Here is a 16,925-nt window from a genome sequence, read left to right on the forward strand (position 1 = left end):
TAACTCATCAGATCCTTTTTTATTCCTTCTCTATTCTTTTATTCTTCAATTTAATTTCATTTTTTTAAAAGCCTATAAATATAGGTTCTGTTTTCACTCTTTACTCCTTCCCCTTGTACAAACAGAAGTAATCCCAACAACCTTCTTAAGACTGCAAGACCAGGGGTCCTCAGCTCCTCCATTTGTGGCTGTCCAGAATGAATTCCATGAATGGAGAACTGACTCCAACCAGGTTCCCAGTCCTTTTTCCTCAGAGATAAAAGACCTTATGGATTTCCCTCCAGCCAGCTATGTGTCACAATTTTTTGTTGCATTGCCTTTATACTTTTTGCAGTGATTTTCTAGTATACTTCAATATGTGCTAGGTCTGGTATCTGCCTGACCTTGTTACTTATTTCTACAGGCCTTTCTAGAATTCCTTTTTGTCATTATTTCATTTAGTATAATCTTTTACTATTTTTGTGATTTGTTCTTTGACACTCATTTAGGACATTCTATCCCCATTTAAGGTTATTTTTTGCTCCTATTTCTTTATTGGTTTTAAGTTTTATTGTGCTGTGGTCCAAAAAGGGCATGTTTGTTAATACCAAATTTATTTATGAGGTCTCTATATGGTATTATACAGTTAAGAGATATAAGAGATCCTAGAGGTCATCCAGTTGAAAGTTCCTTCGTCTTGCAGATGAATAAACTGAGGTCCAGGTTAGGTGACTTGCTCAAAGTTATAAGGCCGGTAAATGTGTAATGTGCCATTTGAGGAGCTCTTTCATTCAAGGCTGTCCAGAACAAACTCCATAAATAGATAACTGACTTCAGTAGGGTTTCTAGTTCTTCTTCCTCAGGGATGAAAAGTCCTTAGAGACAGAGATAGAGAGATAGACACTGAGACAGAAACAGAGATAAAGAGAAGAAACGAAAGAGGCAGAGACAAAGAGAGAGGAAAATGGATAGAGAGATAATTGTTTCCCCAATCCTGACCCCATCATTATGTATGGGGCCTTTATGATAATTGACATTTATTTAATGCTTTAAAAGTTGCAAAGCACCTTACATAAAATATGACTCATTTCAGAATTGTAACAACTCTGTGAAATATCACAGCTGTTACTGTTTCTGCTTTACATATAAGGAAACTGAGGCTCAGAGAAGCTAAATGATGAGACCATAGTTACAGTTATTAGTGACGAGGTGGGGTTCAAATTCACATCTTTTTGACTACAGGTCCAACATTCTATCACACTGCTTTTTCTCATAATGGACTTTTTCTGCTCGGCTCTCTAGAGAGTATCTATTTTTACTGTCATCTTGTCTGAAATCACAATTGTCAATTTCCCTTTTTTATTCAACTGAAGCATAATAAATTCTTTAATTCTTCATCTTAACTCTTGGTGTATCTTTTCAATGTGGTCCTTGCATAACACAATTTACTGGTATTTGCTCTCTAAATTATTCTGCCATTTTCTCCTGTTTTATAAGCATGTTAATACTACAAACCACTCACTGTTGTGATTGTTTATTTTTTTCCTCTGTCAAATTCTTATCATAGGTGTTAAGGAATCAAAATCAGTAGTAGGTATTTACAGTTTGTTCTGTTGTGAATAATTTTATCTCCAGTTTCTTTCTCTCTTCCTTTATGACCAAGACCCAAATCCCTCGATATGCTCCCATTTTTAGGTCATCAGTGGTTCATAGCTGTCCTTTATTTCACTTGAGGCAGTCCCCTCGATCCAGCCCTTCTTCTTGTCTCTGCTTCTCTAGCAATTCAAACTCTCACCTTATCTGGCTATATTCCCTCAATCACCATGTAAGAAAAGGTGGGATTCCCAGACAGACAGTAGTTTAATCTCTTCCGTTCAGTTAGAAAGCACTGGAGCATCACCTCACCCTTTTAATTGTTCAAATACTACTTCCAAACCATATGATCAACAAGATGGAGGATTAGAAAATTTCTCCAATCTTTAAGAACTCTTGACTATTCCCTGAGGCAGGAATTATATAGAAAAGATTGTTGCCATCTACACAGACCAATACATGAAGAAGCTTAACAAGTTAACAGTTTTTTGAATTAATAGCAAAAAAGATTAATCCTTAACACACTCGTTTAGCACCTCCTTCACCAGCTCTCATGCTCTTGCAGGATATACAACCCAACTAAATGCCATTTGCCTTGGCATCTACTCAGCAATTTTCTTTCTGCTGCTGCCGCCCCAATCCTGACCCCATCATTCTGTGGCAACAAGCAGCAGAACCCCTTGTGGAAGACATAACAGTATAGGAAAGCAGAAATGTGGGCTTCCTGGAGCAGCAGAGGAAATTTGGGGGCAGGATGTTAATCTGTTTATGGGGCTACACCAGACCTGAAGGAAACTGGCATCCAGCAAGGGTCAAGTCTGTGGCCCCTCAAGAAGTCACTTTGGGCAGTGAAGTTCCCAATGGGGAATGAGATTGAGATAGTTTTGAGGTCAGTACTCCCAGGAATTCACTGGGAAATGAGAAATTGGAAAATGAGCAATAGAGAAAAATGAGGGAAATATTCAAAGATCTCAGGAGGAAAACTCTAAGTTAAAAACTGAGAACACAAGTAGATAGATAAATCAGCAAGAAAGCTATTAAAATAGAAAGATGGTCATCAAGATACCTAAATGAGTACAAAAGTCTCTAAATTAATATTTCAAGATAAAGGAAATTGAACACCTGATAAGACAGAGACCCTGAGAATATGCAAGAGAGCATGGAATCAGAAGACAATGGTTCATAAATGGTTCAACAAAGAATTCATGAACTTGGAAAAATAAGTTAAATGGAAATAAATGCGTGATCTATACAGAAGAAATAATTAGCAGAATAGAAAAAATTAAATCCATGGCGCTCATCTCTTTAATAAAGCAAAAGAGAAAACAACAAATTGGTAATATAATTATAAAGTCAAATACTTACCAATAACTATCATATTCCTCCTTCCCCTTCCTCCAAGGCTTTTCTTCTCAGTGTTAAACATACTCATTTAGAGATGTGTATTTTCAGACTTTCTAAATGTAGGTAACTGACACTAAGAAATTTTCTCTACCAATGATGATTGGCACCTCCTTTGTCTCTTATAGTTTTAAAAAATTGTTTAAAGGAGATAGTTAGGTGGCTCAGTAGATTGAGAGCCAGGTCTAGAGCTGGGAGGTTGTGGGTTCAAATCTGGCCTTAGACAATTCTTAGGTGTGTGACCCTGGGCAAGTCACTTGACTCCCATTGCCTAGCCCTTACCCCTCTTCTCTCTTGGAGCCAAAACACAATATTGATTCTAAGACAGGAGGCATGCATTTTTTTTAAAGTTGTTTGGAAAACTGATACGTTAAGTGGCTTTCCCAGGTTTGTGCAACCAATTAGTATCAAAGATGGGATTTGAACCTGTTATTGTTGGTTCTGAAGCCAGATCTCTAACCACTGTGCAATGCTACTTTCCTGATAGAGGTGACAGGAGGAAATTGGACTGGGGGATGGAGGCGGAGTAAAGGGGGGTCACGAGAGACAAAGACAGAGAGACTCAAAAGTCTTGAATTATCTTTGGAAGGTCTGAAAATACGCATCTCCAAGTGATAAAGGCTTTTTCTCTTTCTCTCTTGGCTGATGCAAGTAAAATACAAGTCAGAGCTAGGCTAAATTTAGGAATAACTCACTGTGGAATGGCCTGAGTCCAGGGTTCAGGGAGGCAGGATGTTGAAGGAAAAAACCATGAAAATACAATAATGCCATTGGGCATAGGCAAGGGAGGTAAGGGGACAGAGACAAAGGAAAATGGGTTATGGAAGTTCACCACACCTGAATCTGAGTGATAATAGACCCTTACAGGTGTGTTGGGGTTAGATATTTCTGGATATTGTGTTTGTTTTAACTTAAAAACACATTGGAGGGGGCAGCTGGGTAGCTCAGTGGATTGAGAGCCAGGCCTAGAGACAGGAGGTCCTAGGTTCAAATCCGGCCTCAGACACTTCCCAGCTGTGTGACCCTGGGCAAGTCACTTGACCCCCATTGCCTATCCTTACCACTCTTCTGTCTTGAAGTCAATAAACAGTATTGACTCCAAGACGGAAAGTAAGGGTTTAAAAAAACACACACACACACACACACACACACACACACACACACACACACACACACACACACACACAATCGTTCTTAAGGACCTGCTCACAACTTGTTCTCAGGCAGAATTATCTGAGACAAAACCAACCTGTTTTTGTTGGAGTTTTTAAATGCACCATCTATAATGTCAGCATTTCCACCATTACAACAGAGATGCTGTAATCACCTCAGTAAACATTTATGAAGTGCCTAGATCTGAGCCAGGCACTGTGTGTGTTAAGGCAGAGGCTTACAAAATGGTCCTTGGATTCAAAAAGCTGATGTTCTATGGTGTGGGGAGAGATAAGCATAATAAAACATGAATAGAAAAAGTGCAAAATAATTTGAGCTAGGAGGAAGCACCAATAATAGCGAAGAGAATCACAAAAGTCTTCCAATGCAGAGTCACCAGAGCTAAACCTTTAAGGAAGCTAGGAATTTTAAGTGGTAGAGATCAGAAGAGTGTACTTTCTAGGCATGAGGCAAAGACACAGAGGTGGGAGGTGGAATGTCAAGTTCAGAAAAGAGCTCGGGTGCCAGTTTGACTGAACATATGGTGCATCGAATCAAGGAATGTGAAACAAATCTGGAAAGGCAAGTCGAGGCCAGATAATAAAGGACTTTAAATGTTAGGAGAGTTTGTATTTTATGCTAGACTTTTAAACTGGGGGAGTGAAAGGGTCAGATCTGTGCATTAGGAATATCAAGTTGGCAGCCATACAGAGGATGGGTTGGGAAAGAAGAATCTGGAAGTAAGGAGACTAGCTAGACAGAAGATGGTTTCAATAGACCAAGCAAGTGGTAAAGAAGGTCTGAGCTCTTGGAAGCAGACTAAGAAGACAAGGGAATGACTGAGAACATTTTTGTGGGGTTAGAATTGTGAAACTGGGCAATTGTTTTGATATAGGTTTGAGGGGGAAGAAACAATTATGGATTATATGGAGATTAAAAACCTGAAGGAAGGAAGGAAGGAATGGTAGAGTCTTCAACAGAAATAGACAATTTTGGAAGAAAAGGCAATAGGATAATAAGTTCTACTTGGGGGTATGTTGAGTTAATTATTCTAATGGAGCATCTAGGTGTAGATGTCCATCAAGGAGTTGACAATGCAAGAATGGAATTCAAAAGTAATACTAGGAATGAGGACAGCTGGGTAGCTCAGTAGATTGAGAGCCAGGCCTGGAGACTGGAGGTCCTGGGTTCAAATCTGGCCTCAGATACTTCCTAGCTATGTGACCTGGGCAAATCACTTAACCTCCATTGCCTTGTCCTTGCCACTCTTCTACCTTGGAACATTCAATACACCATATTGGTACTAAGATGTAAGATAGAGGGTTTAAAAAATATACTATGTATGAACTTTGGGAGTCATCTCTAGAGAGGATAATCTAACCAATGGGAGTGCAGAGTTACTATAGAAGAGAAGAGCACCCAAACAGAGCCTTTAGAGATGCTCAGTATGTGAGAGAAATATGATGATCCAATAAAGGAGCTTGAGGAAAGGGTCAAAGGTCAAGAAAGAAGACAAGGGAGGAGAGACTATCCAAAAGGAAAGACTGGACAAGTAAGCATCAACAGTTCCAGAGAGGTCAAGCCGAAATAAACTGAGAAGAGACCATTGGATTTATTTTTTTTTTCAGGTTTAATTTTTTTAGAAAAATTTTCCATGGTTACATGATTCATGCTCTTACTTTCCCCTCCACCCCCCCCCCAAATACCTCCCCCCCCCATAGCCAAAGTGCATTTCCACTGGTTTTAACATATGTCGTCAATCAAGACTTATTTCCATATTATTGATAATTACATTGGTGTAGTCATTTCAAGTCTCCATCCCCAATCATGTCCGCATCAACCCATGTGTTCAAGCAGTTGTTTTTCTTCTGTGTTTCCACTTCTGTAGTTCTTTCTCTGAATGGATTTAGCAGTTAAGAATTAATTGGGTGACCTGAAGATGCTTTCAATCAAATGATTACATTGGAAATCAGATTGAAAGTGATCAAGAAGTGAATGGCTAGGAGAAATTAGAGGCAACATGTACAGAAAACTTGTTCTAGAAGTTTGACTTTGAAAGGGTCTAAAGTGATACAGAATGGTAGGTCAAAAGGATTATAAGATTAAGTGAAGGGCTTTGTTTATCTTTATATATAATGGAGACCTGTAGACAAGAAGAAGGATTAGGTCAATAAGAAGAGACTGAAGAAGACAGAGGCAATTATTGATTGGACAGAGTCCCAGAGGAAACAGAAAGGAATCTAATCAAGGGCTCAAGTTGAGAAGTTAGCCTTGAGAAGAAGGGCCACTTCTTATTCCAACACTAGTTCAAAGAAGGAGAAAATGGAGGGGAAATATAGAATTGTTTTTGAGATGTGGAATAAGGAGAAAAAGATAACTTACAGCACATGGCCTCTTTTCCTATGGATTATGTCCCCAAATTCATCCTAACACTAGTATATTGGGTTCATCAGAGGTGGCTGCTACCTTAGGTTCTAGGAGGAGCCACTCCTACAACTAGAGCTAACAAGCCCCAACTAGTGTGCTTCCCTTTAACAGTCATACTTTTAGAAACAGTTAGCTTTTAGCAAAGGCATTTGCTTAGCTGGCATAGCAGAAATCACAGTTGCAAAACATCCCCCACCCACCACAAACCTGGGATATACACAGCTTCCATAGGAAGAGGGGGCTCAAACTAGCAAGACATATGCGTGTTATAGACATATGATGAAGACAGCTCAACTCCTGCTACTTTGAGCCTGAAAGTTGTTTTTCTCTTCATATTTCTTATGCAGCTCCCCCTGGATGGGTTGCTCATCCGGGTTCCCAGGGTCTTCTCTCTATTGCTCAAATCTTGATAGCCAGAATTGAAATTGCTTCTTTCCTGGTGAGGGGCAGGGTAGAAGGTAGTGATCTGGCACTTTAAACTCCTTGAAATAGAGCTTTCTTGAGGATTGCCTCTTGAAATCAGAAAGAGAGAAAGAGAGACACAGACAGTCAAAGAGACTGAGCCAGGGAGCACATCCAGCAGGTGGGCATGCTCTCTGTGGTTGGTTGGATTCTTCAACCTTTTATCTTTCTTCTTTTAGGAACTACCATGAACCATTTCAGCAAATCTGAACAAGATGACTGGTTAACTGTCTACCTGAAGTATCTACTCTTTGTATTTAACTTCTTCTTCTGGGTAAGTGATTTCTACCTTCGGACGCTCTCCACTCTTCTCCTTGAGCTTCAAATGTTTCAAAGTCACTATTGTGTTGATGAATCACCACTCATATTGTTTCTCTGAAAGATCACTCATGGATAAATTTTTACTTCTTTGAGAAACTATACATGGTCATTGCAGTTGTCCAAGAAAAGAATTCACTTACAAGGTTGACATGGACTGTCTACAAGATGGCATCAAGATAGGAGATTCACCAAAATGATGGATTTATGTTCAAGCATACCACTCCTAAAGGAAGGTGGGACTTTTTCTTATACAAGGTTTTTTTAAACCCTTACTTTCTGTCTTAGAATCAATACTATGTATTGGTTCCAAGATAGGAAAAAAAGTAAGGACTAGACCATGGGGGTTAAGTGACTTGCCCAGAGTCACATAGCTAGGGAGTATCTAAGGTCAGATTTGAACCCACGATCTCATCTCTAATCCTGGCTCTTAATCCACTGAGCCACCTAGCTGCTCCTTCCTTCACAAGTTCTTTGTGAGGTATGTGGTACATTGACATCATGACTTGGTTTTCAATGAATTTGTTTTTCCTGATTAACATTCTAATGCAGAATAAGATGGAAATGAAGGGCTAATGCTTTGGATGATTTGAAATGGAATCGTTTTTAACACTAAGTGGCTGGTCTCGGGAAAATCCAGAGTTTCTATAAATGGCTTGCACCTGTGTCCACATGTACCAAGTAGAGAAGTAAAGTAATTATCTCAGTAAACAATTAATTAGTATAATAATTGCCTAAAATAACTATTTGCTTACAATAAAACCACATTCATTTGGCCTACCCTAATTCTAGACTGATAATCATTTAGGCAGAATACATAAAATCATAATATCTCAGATTTGGAAAAGACCTCAGAAATCATCTACTTCAACCCATAAGGGAAACTGAAGCTCAAAACCAACTTTATCTGATGCTAAGCCCAGTATCCTTTCTGATACATTACCCTGAACAAAGCTTCATAATGATTTCTTATTCTGATAGCTTTATTTGTACTTAAAACTAATCTAAATTCAGCAACTTATTTTGAAAGCCAAAGACTTAGGAAATTAAAGAATTCTCCAATGTATCTTAAATTTCTGTGGTCTTTAGTTGATTTTTGTATTTTAAATGCCTTTATACTTACTATGTGCTATGATGTTTCTAACTAAAAATGAGTTGTGGTTTCAGGACAAGTCTTGTGAATATTTTTCATTCCTCTCAGGAGGAATTAGTCCCATATTAAAATAGGCTGTCTGTAGAGATAGTGCTTTTTCTGTCACCAGAAGACTTCAAGTCAGAGCTGGATAATGAGTTGTGAATGTTGTAAAGAGGATGCATTTTTTATATGTGGTTTGAAATAAATGACTTCTGAGGTCTTTCATCACTAAGGTTTGATGATTCTATCTCATAGCCTTAACTAGGAATGCTTTAGTTGGGTTGGGAATAGGAATGGAGAGAATATTGTAGAGTATCATTGGCAGAGGACATGGGGAGGAGATGGCGGTGGTAGTGAAGAAGAAAACCCAATAACAGATGTAGACACACCAAAAAAGAGATTATCTGGCCCCTAGAGTAAATCATCACTATTCCTTATGGGTTGGGAATAGATAGCAAGGAGTGAGATACTGTAGTGACAGAATCCTGGGAATGGAATTGAACAAAATAATGGGGTCACACTATAGAGTAAAAGTATCAAACTCAAGTAGAAACCAGATCATTAAACCACGAGTCCCTGGGTACCTTTTAGTGCAGTAATACCACTACTGGGTTTATATCCCAAAGAGGTTTTTTTTTTTTAATGGAAAGGACCTGGTTGCACAAAAATATTTATAACTGTGAATTTTGCAGTGGCAAAGAATTGGAAACTAAAGGGATGTCCCTCAACTGGGGAATGGCTGAATAAAGTATGGTATATGATGGTGATGAAATATAGCACAATAGTGTGTTATAAGGAAAGATGAATAGGATGATTTCAGAAAGAACTGGAAAAACCTACATGAACTGATGCAAAGTGAAACAAGATGAACCAGGAGAACATTGTACACAGTAACTGAAACATTGTGGGATGATCAAATGTGATAGACTTTGCTGCTAACAACTATATAATGATCCAGGACAATTCTGAAGGACTTAGGAAAAAGAATGCTATCCACCTCCAGAGAAAGAACTGTTGGAATAGGAATGCAGATGAAAGCAGATGATTTATCCCTTGTTTATTTGGAAATATTTATTTGGGGTTTGGGTTTTATAAGATTATTCACTTACAAAAATGAATAATATGGAAATATGTTTTGTGTGATGATTTATGTGTTCATTCAGTTTGGGGTCCCACATTTTACATTACTAAGTTGCAGGGCATCCCAATGAAGGGCTTGAGGATGGTAAAGGGCTTGAGGTCATGCCATGCAACTGGGAGCTGGGAAAAACAGCCGGGTGAAGAGAAAAATGATGACAACTGCTTTTGACTATTTGAAGGACTGTCATGTGAAAGGATTAGAATTAGGAACAAAGAGTGAAAGTTGTAGAACCTCCTTTCAACACAATATAAGGAAAACCTTTCGTCCAAAAGTAGAGTGAACTGCCTTCAGATGTAGTGCCTCACCCACCCACTAGAGCTCCCTAAGCAAAGGAAGGATAATTACTCAAACTTGTTTTAAAGGAGATTCTTGGTCAAGGATAGGATGTAAAGATTTCTCCATTGCTCCTACCACACTCAACTTTGTATAATATGTATTTATGAATATATTTCTACTTACATTGAACTGTAAGCTTTTGGAGTTCAGGGTCTGAATCACATGTATTTCTGTATCCCCAGCACTTTGCAAATATCAAGAGTTTGACAACTGTTTTTGAATCATTTCCATCTATTGAGGCAGGAAAGAAGGAGGTAAAGAAGTTGGGCCAGCTAGGTGACTCAGTGGATTGAGAGCCAGGGCTAGAAATGGGCAGTCCTGGGTTCAAATCTGGCCTTAGATTTTCCTAGCTATGTGACCCTGGGCAAGTCTTAACCCCCATTGCCTAGCCCTTACTACTCTTCTGCCTTGGAATCAATACATAGAATTGCTTCTAAGTTAGAAGGGTTTTTAGGGAGGTTTTTTAAAGGTAAAAGAAAAGGAAAGGAAAGGAATCCTTTCTAATATTCAGAGCTATGGCTACAACTACATCTTGCTTCCAAGAGCCAGCTGGGAACTTAATTACCAATTATTACATTGTTTCTATGGGAAACTGTGGCCTGAATGCCAAATAAAATTTTTTTATGTTTTTTTTGGAACTGAATCCATTCAAAAGTTAGGTACTGACTGCAATTTTTCCTGTAGATGGGAACACAAAGTAATTACTTACTTTTCTACATTGGTGTCAAAAAAATCAGACTAAGTAAATCACTTAAACCCAAAAGATGTTACTTATTTAAAATGAGGGGAAAGTCAAATTTTTCCTAATGCTTCCAACTCTATGTGGCACAGCTATACATTTTTATAGGTTTGAAATGGATTAAGCAGTAGTGGAAGAATAAAGGCTGTTACAGCATTTTGTGGTTGCTATGTTTAAATTCTCCAACGACAACATCTATGTTTTACATTCTAAGACATTCGGCTTCCTAAATGTCCTTGTAATTTCCTAAAAATGTGTTGTCATAGCAATTCTAATAGTCAACTCACTCCAAGATGGAGTCAGCCTTGTTCTTCCTCTCCAGTGGACTGTAGATACCCCAGTTGGTAGTTTTTATTTGCCTAAACGCTAACTCTAAACACAATTAGATAACTTTTAGCTGATTTTGCTTTTTAGAAGCTCTAGTTCTCTAAATCTTTGCTTATCTTTTCTCCACTTTAAGGTTTTTTTGTCCTCTTTCAGAGCTCATCTATAACAGCTTGCCCTTAGCTGCTATTTAGAATACAGCTTCTAATTTCCTCACTTAAGACGTCTCTGCTTCTTACCGTCAGCCTGAAATGATCTAAGTAGCTCTCAGTATCATCCATCAAGCCCTATTGTCTGGAGCTTTGTGTACCTGTATAACCCTTTTCTTCTTTCAGGGGAGACTTTTTAAAGGGGTACAGTAGATGACATATCAGGACTGGAGTCAGGAAGACCTAAGTTAAAATCTAGCCTCACATACTTACTAGCTGTGTGACCCTGGGCAAGTCACTTAATCCTGTTTGCCTTAGTTTCTTTACCTGTAAAATGGACTGGAGAAGGAAATGGAAAACCACTAAAATATCTTTGCCAAGAAAATCCCAAATGGGGTCACAAAGACTTGTCTACGACTAAAATGACTGACCCAGATGGGTCAGCCAGCAAACCTGTCCCCAGCTGCTACTAAATCACCTACTCAGGGCTCCAGCTCTGCTGCTTAAAGGGAACAGATTAATTCATTCTTAAAGCCTCCGTTATGTTTTAGACTCCTACCCTCATTTGAACATTTGCCCATTTATCAATGTTTCTTCTAGAATGTGATGAATAATCTAGCTATGCTCCAGTGAGTTCAGAATATAGTAAGTCTATCGATGCTCTTATTCGGAACATCTTACTTCTATTTATTTAGCTGGGGAAGCTGGGTAGTACAGTGGAAAGGGGACCAGGTTTGGAGCCTGGAAGACAAATTCAAATCCAACCTCAGATACTTACAGTGACACCAGGCTGTAAGGGCTAAGCAGTAGAGGTTAAGTGACTTGCTCAGGGTCACACAACTAGGAAGTGTTTGAGACCAGATTTGAATCCTGGACCTCCCTTCTTCAGGTCTGGTCCTCAATCCACTGAGCCACCTAGCTGACCCTCCAAGTTTTCATTATTAACAGAGTAGTAAAAAAGTATAAGAGAAGAATGGTGCTGGGGGGTACATACTAAGCAGAGGAAGGAGAGACTCAAGGACTCAATCCATTTCATCATTTTGCTCAGGTCAGCCTTACTTCTGCCCCTAGAAGAACCAATTTGATCATTACACACACACACACACACACACACACACACACACACACACACACACACACTCTTTCAATTAAGGAGACCAGGAGAAGCAGGCTTTGAGAAACTACTTATCAATTGGTGTTCTGTCAAATTTCACTGGACTTGAAAACCTGTTCCTTAAAAATTAAGAGAGCCTTGATGGGAGAGATAAAACCAAAAGCAAGGGACTAGGGGAGAAGCTCTATTTGTTAGGACAAAGCCTTGAGAATACAGAGTAGTTCCTGGAGACAGCCTTCAGTAAGCATCCCAGTGAGTAGTCCATCATTATAGTTTAGTCTCATTGTAGTAGAGTCTTAACTCTATTTTTAGTTTCCAAAATGAGAGGCTAATTAACACAGGGATTCTTAACCATTTTTTACATCTTGAACCCCATTAGCAGTCGAATCAAGCCTATGGAGACCTTTTCTGAATCATGTTTGTAATGCACAAAATAAAATCTTTGGGATTACAATGGAAACCAACTCTGCCTTTCTAGTAACAAACGTGGGGGTGGGGGGAGTAGAGGGTGCCAAAGGTTCACCATCACTGCTTCAGAACATATAGGTTCTTTTCCTTTTTCCCAGATCACCTTAGGAAATAAGTCTAATAGTGGTATTGCTGGGTCAAAAGGTATATAATACACAGATTTGTAATTCTTTGAATATCATTCCAGATTGTTCTCCAAAATTGTTGGATCAGTTCACAATTCCACCAGCAGAATATGTGTCTCCATTTTACCATACCTCCTCCAACATTTGTCATCTTGCCTTTTCATTGCTTTAGCTAATCTGATAAGCATGACATATCTCAAGAATTGATTTAATGTGCATTTCTGTAATTAATAATGGCTTAGAGCATTTTCTTATAGTTATATATAGCTTTTATTTCTACATCTAAAAATTGTCTATACAAATCTTTTGACCATTTATCAGTTAGGGAACAGCTCATGTTCTTATATGTTTGACAAAGTTCTCTGTATATTTTAGATAGGAGACCTTTATCTGAAAAACTGTCTATAAATTTTTCCCCCAATTTACTGCTTTCTTCCTAATCTTGGCTACATTGGTTTTATTCACACAAATCCTTTTAAATTTAATGTATTCAAAATAATTCATTTTCTATCTCACAATGCGGTCTCTTATTTATTCATCAATTCTTCTCCTATCCATAAGTCTGAGAGTCAACACATCCCCTGTTCTTCCAATTTGCTTATGAGATCTCCTTTGATGTCTAGGTCACATATCTATTTTGATCTTATCTTAGTAAATGGTATAATATATTGGTCTATATATCATTTCTGCCAGACGGCTTTCCAGTTTTCCCAAAAGTTTTTACCAAATAGTGAATTCTCATCCCCCAGACTTGGGTCTTTACATTTGTCAAACACAGGATTACTATAATCTTTTACAACTATCTGTTGTATATCTGTTCTGTTCCACTGGTCTACTTTTCTATTTCTTAGCCAGTACCAGATATAGTTTTGATAATTACTGCTGTATAATAGAGTTGTCTTGATGAGGAGTTGATGTACTGGCCTTGGATTTGGGGTGGGAGAGGGTGGTAAAGCTGCATACTAAAAGCTGCATTCTCATAGAGCATAGAAACAGCTAAAGCACTGGTGATTTCTGATTTCTTATGCCTTCTGACTCACTTTAATCAAGGAATACCAGTAGGTATAACTCAAGCAACTCACATTGACTGAACAAAGATTAACAACTGGGCTATTAGTGAACCTACCACACTCCCACTCTGTTCAGGATCAATACCTTTGGGATCTTCTTAGGCACTAGTCACTAGACTGCCTGGTGAGCTGATCTGCACTAAATAAAAACACAATTTTTCTCAATAAAGAAAAGTAACTACAAAACATACAAATTGTCTGGGGAAATTCCTAGCTTAGTAGAAACATACAACCCTATCAAAAATAACTCTGTTCATAGCAGCATGATTTATGATAGCACAAACCTGGAAAACAATATATATTTGTAATGATCAGATCATATGCTTTGAGTTTCTCTTGCCTTTTACTTGACTTCTCTCCCCTGAAATTAGCTCCCCTTCAGGCTGTCACCACTTCAGCTAGCTACTTGGGTAACCCTGAGCAAGTCACTTAACCTTCTATGGGCCTCAGTTTTCTCAACTGTAAAATAAAGGAATTGGACCTCATGACTTTTAAAGTTCTATGATTCTATGAAATGCTAAGAAAGGAAAATTCTTTTATGAACCCTGATGTTCTGGCTAAAGGGAAGGACAAGGTAGTGGGCTCCTTCCCACCATTCTAGATCCTAAGTTCTAAGAAGCTGCAGGAAAGGGGAAAGGCTCTTGAAGGACTTAAAATAATGCCTAAGATGAGCATTTTAAGTTCTTGACATTTTTCCCCTTGGGTGAATTGATGCCAACCATCATGCCTACTACATCATGGCTTGGTGGGCAAGCTCTTGCAGGGCTGTTAGTGGCCAAGAATCACTTTGTTAAACAGGAGAGAACTGGTCAACATAGGAAGGCAAAGGTCTAACTGGTGAATAAGGGATGACTGCCACACCAACGGAGATCAGCGGAGCAGGATTTGAAAACTATTGGCTGGCTTTATTACATCGGAATTGGTAGTCAAGAGTAGAAGTTGGACCAAGAGGATGAGATTGGGATGAGCCAAAGCTTATAGGTAGCCCACATAGGAAAATCTGGAAGTGGAGCACTGATTAGCAAGTTTGCCATGCTCAGTGTGAGCCTCAACACAGCATCCTCTCAAAGTGGGTGTGCCAAGACTATGCTTGTTCATTGATTGATGAGTTGATGCTCCGCATCCCCTCAAAATGAGCAAGATTGAACTTTATCTGTACTTTCTCTTGCAGCAATCTAAAAAATAGTTCTTTTCCTCTCCTGTTTCCTGCTTAGCTTCATACAGCCCCAATCAACTTCCGGTGTCAGCTTACTAATTTATTATTTTAATTAGTAGCATGATCAACGCTCATCCAAGAAGTTGTGCCAGACATCAGAAAGAACCAGAAAATACACATGCTTACCTTGCCTGGGAGGCTTACTCTTTGTGAAATAACAGCCAAGGCTTGGAAACTGGCTAGCTAGTAGGAATTTACCTGTGGAATAGAGGAAAATTGTCTTCCTAGAGGAACTGCTGATCAGTTGAAGATTCGATCAAGTGGGAGATACAGTATGGTGGGGGAGATACATCATTTAGCGTCCTGTCCTACAGATTAGGTTAATACTTTTCCTTAGAAAATATCAAACTATCCTTGAGATTTAAAATAGCAAAGGTTCCAGCCATTGATATCATCTCCTGAGTACAAAAAGCCAGGAAGCTCCTCCCAGATGCTTTGACCAGTGGACCGCCATTGATGATATGGAGACAAGGGAGGGCAGAGGATTCAGCACTTAGCTGAATCAATTAAATCAATGCAGTGCCCTTGATGCATATCCTAGTTGAATATCTTTTCCCTGCTGTGGCTAAGTAAATCTCCCTTTGTAACTGTTCAATGGACTGCAAGTGTCTCATATCTTCCCAAAATGGAGCCAACTGTAGCCTGTGTCAAACAGAAAAGCAAGAGGAAGAAATACAAGCTTAGGGGAGGCAGAACGATGGCCCAAAACATAGTAATGGTGATACTTCTGGGTGATCCTGAGCAAGGCAGGAACAGGGAATAAGAGCCAGGAAGGGGCTGCTTCCTGTTTCCCTTGGCTTCCAATTTGAGCTGTTTTACCCACTCTAAAGAAGGATCTCAGAATGGATTTGAGCCCAGGCAAATAAACTGTGTATTCAAGCATTTTTGCTGGTAAAACTTGCCCCTCTTAGGTAAACATATATCATCTTTCCTGAGAAAGGATGGATTCGATTAGAAAATGGCTAGTTGTCTTTCTATAGTCTCACAATTCTTCTTGGCAGTTAAAACACTTATTCGGGCTTTCACAAAATAATCAGACAGACCAGTAATATCTAAAACAAAACCCTTTTATTATAGTGAGTTTTAATTCACACAAAAGAAGACCCAGAACCAAAACAAAACACTTAGAAGGGAGCAGTGGCAACAAAGTGTGAGAGATTCAGGGCAAAGTATACCTTGGGGTCTCTGTCACTGGAGAGGACAAGTACAAGCAGGTCTCAGCCAAGAAAGAGGTCAACTGCCAGAGCCACAGGCTTGATGACTGTCAGGTCAGGCAACTGAAGGAAGAGGGTCAGTGCGGGTACTTCAGAGAGGCGGCTCTCAGACTTGGCACACCTAACTCTGCCAAACTCTCTATAACTCCTACTCTCTGTGAAATGCCTGGAATTACAATTGTTTTCATTCATTTCAGTAATCACTTATTAAGCATGTACTGCTATATCTGTCTGACACTGGGCTAAGTACTGGATATATAAAGTAAAAAATTAAATAGTCCTTGCCATCCAGAATATTATCTTCTACAGGAGGGAACTAAGGTGTGGCCAGAAGTAAATACAAAATCTATAAAAGATAAATTCAAAGTAATTTGGATGGCAGCTGGGAGTAGGACATAAGAGAAAATAACAGTGTTTTTAGTTTTGCAGAGAACTCTCTTCACAACAACTCTGAGAGGGGAGCAATATAATTATCTCACTTTCACAAAGGAAGAAATGAAGACTCTCAAAGGTTAAGGGATTGGTCTGTGATCACACAGAAAGTACGTATGAATGAATGTAT

The 16,925-nt window shown here is 39.0% G+C and overlaps 1 protein-coding gene across 1 annotated transcript in view; it reads left to right on the top strand.

Moving 5' to 3' along the window:
• The first annotated feature begins 7,201 nt into the window (after positions 1-7,201).
• TSPAN11 (tetraspanin 11) overlaps positions 7,202-16,925 on the top strand; it is a 101,591-nt gene continuing 91,867 nt past the window's right edge. The window contains exon 1 of the mRNA XM_044678139.1: positions 7,202-7,288. Within this exon, the coding sequence (XP_044534074.1) occupies positions 7,202-7,288 (87 nt within the window). The remainder of the gene's footprint in view (positions 7,289-16,925) is intronic.

The sequence above is a fragment of the Gracilinanus agilis genome, chromosome 5, assembly GCF_016433145.1.
Source record: "Gracilinanus agilis isolate LMUSP501 chromosome 5, AgileGrace, whole genome shotgun sequence".
In the NCBI taxonomy this organism is placed as follows: Eukaryota; Metazoa; Chordata; class Mammalia; order Didelphimorphia; family Didelphidae; genus Gracilinanus; species Gracilinanus agilis.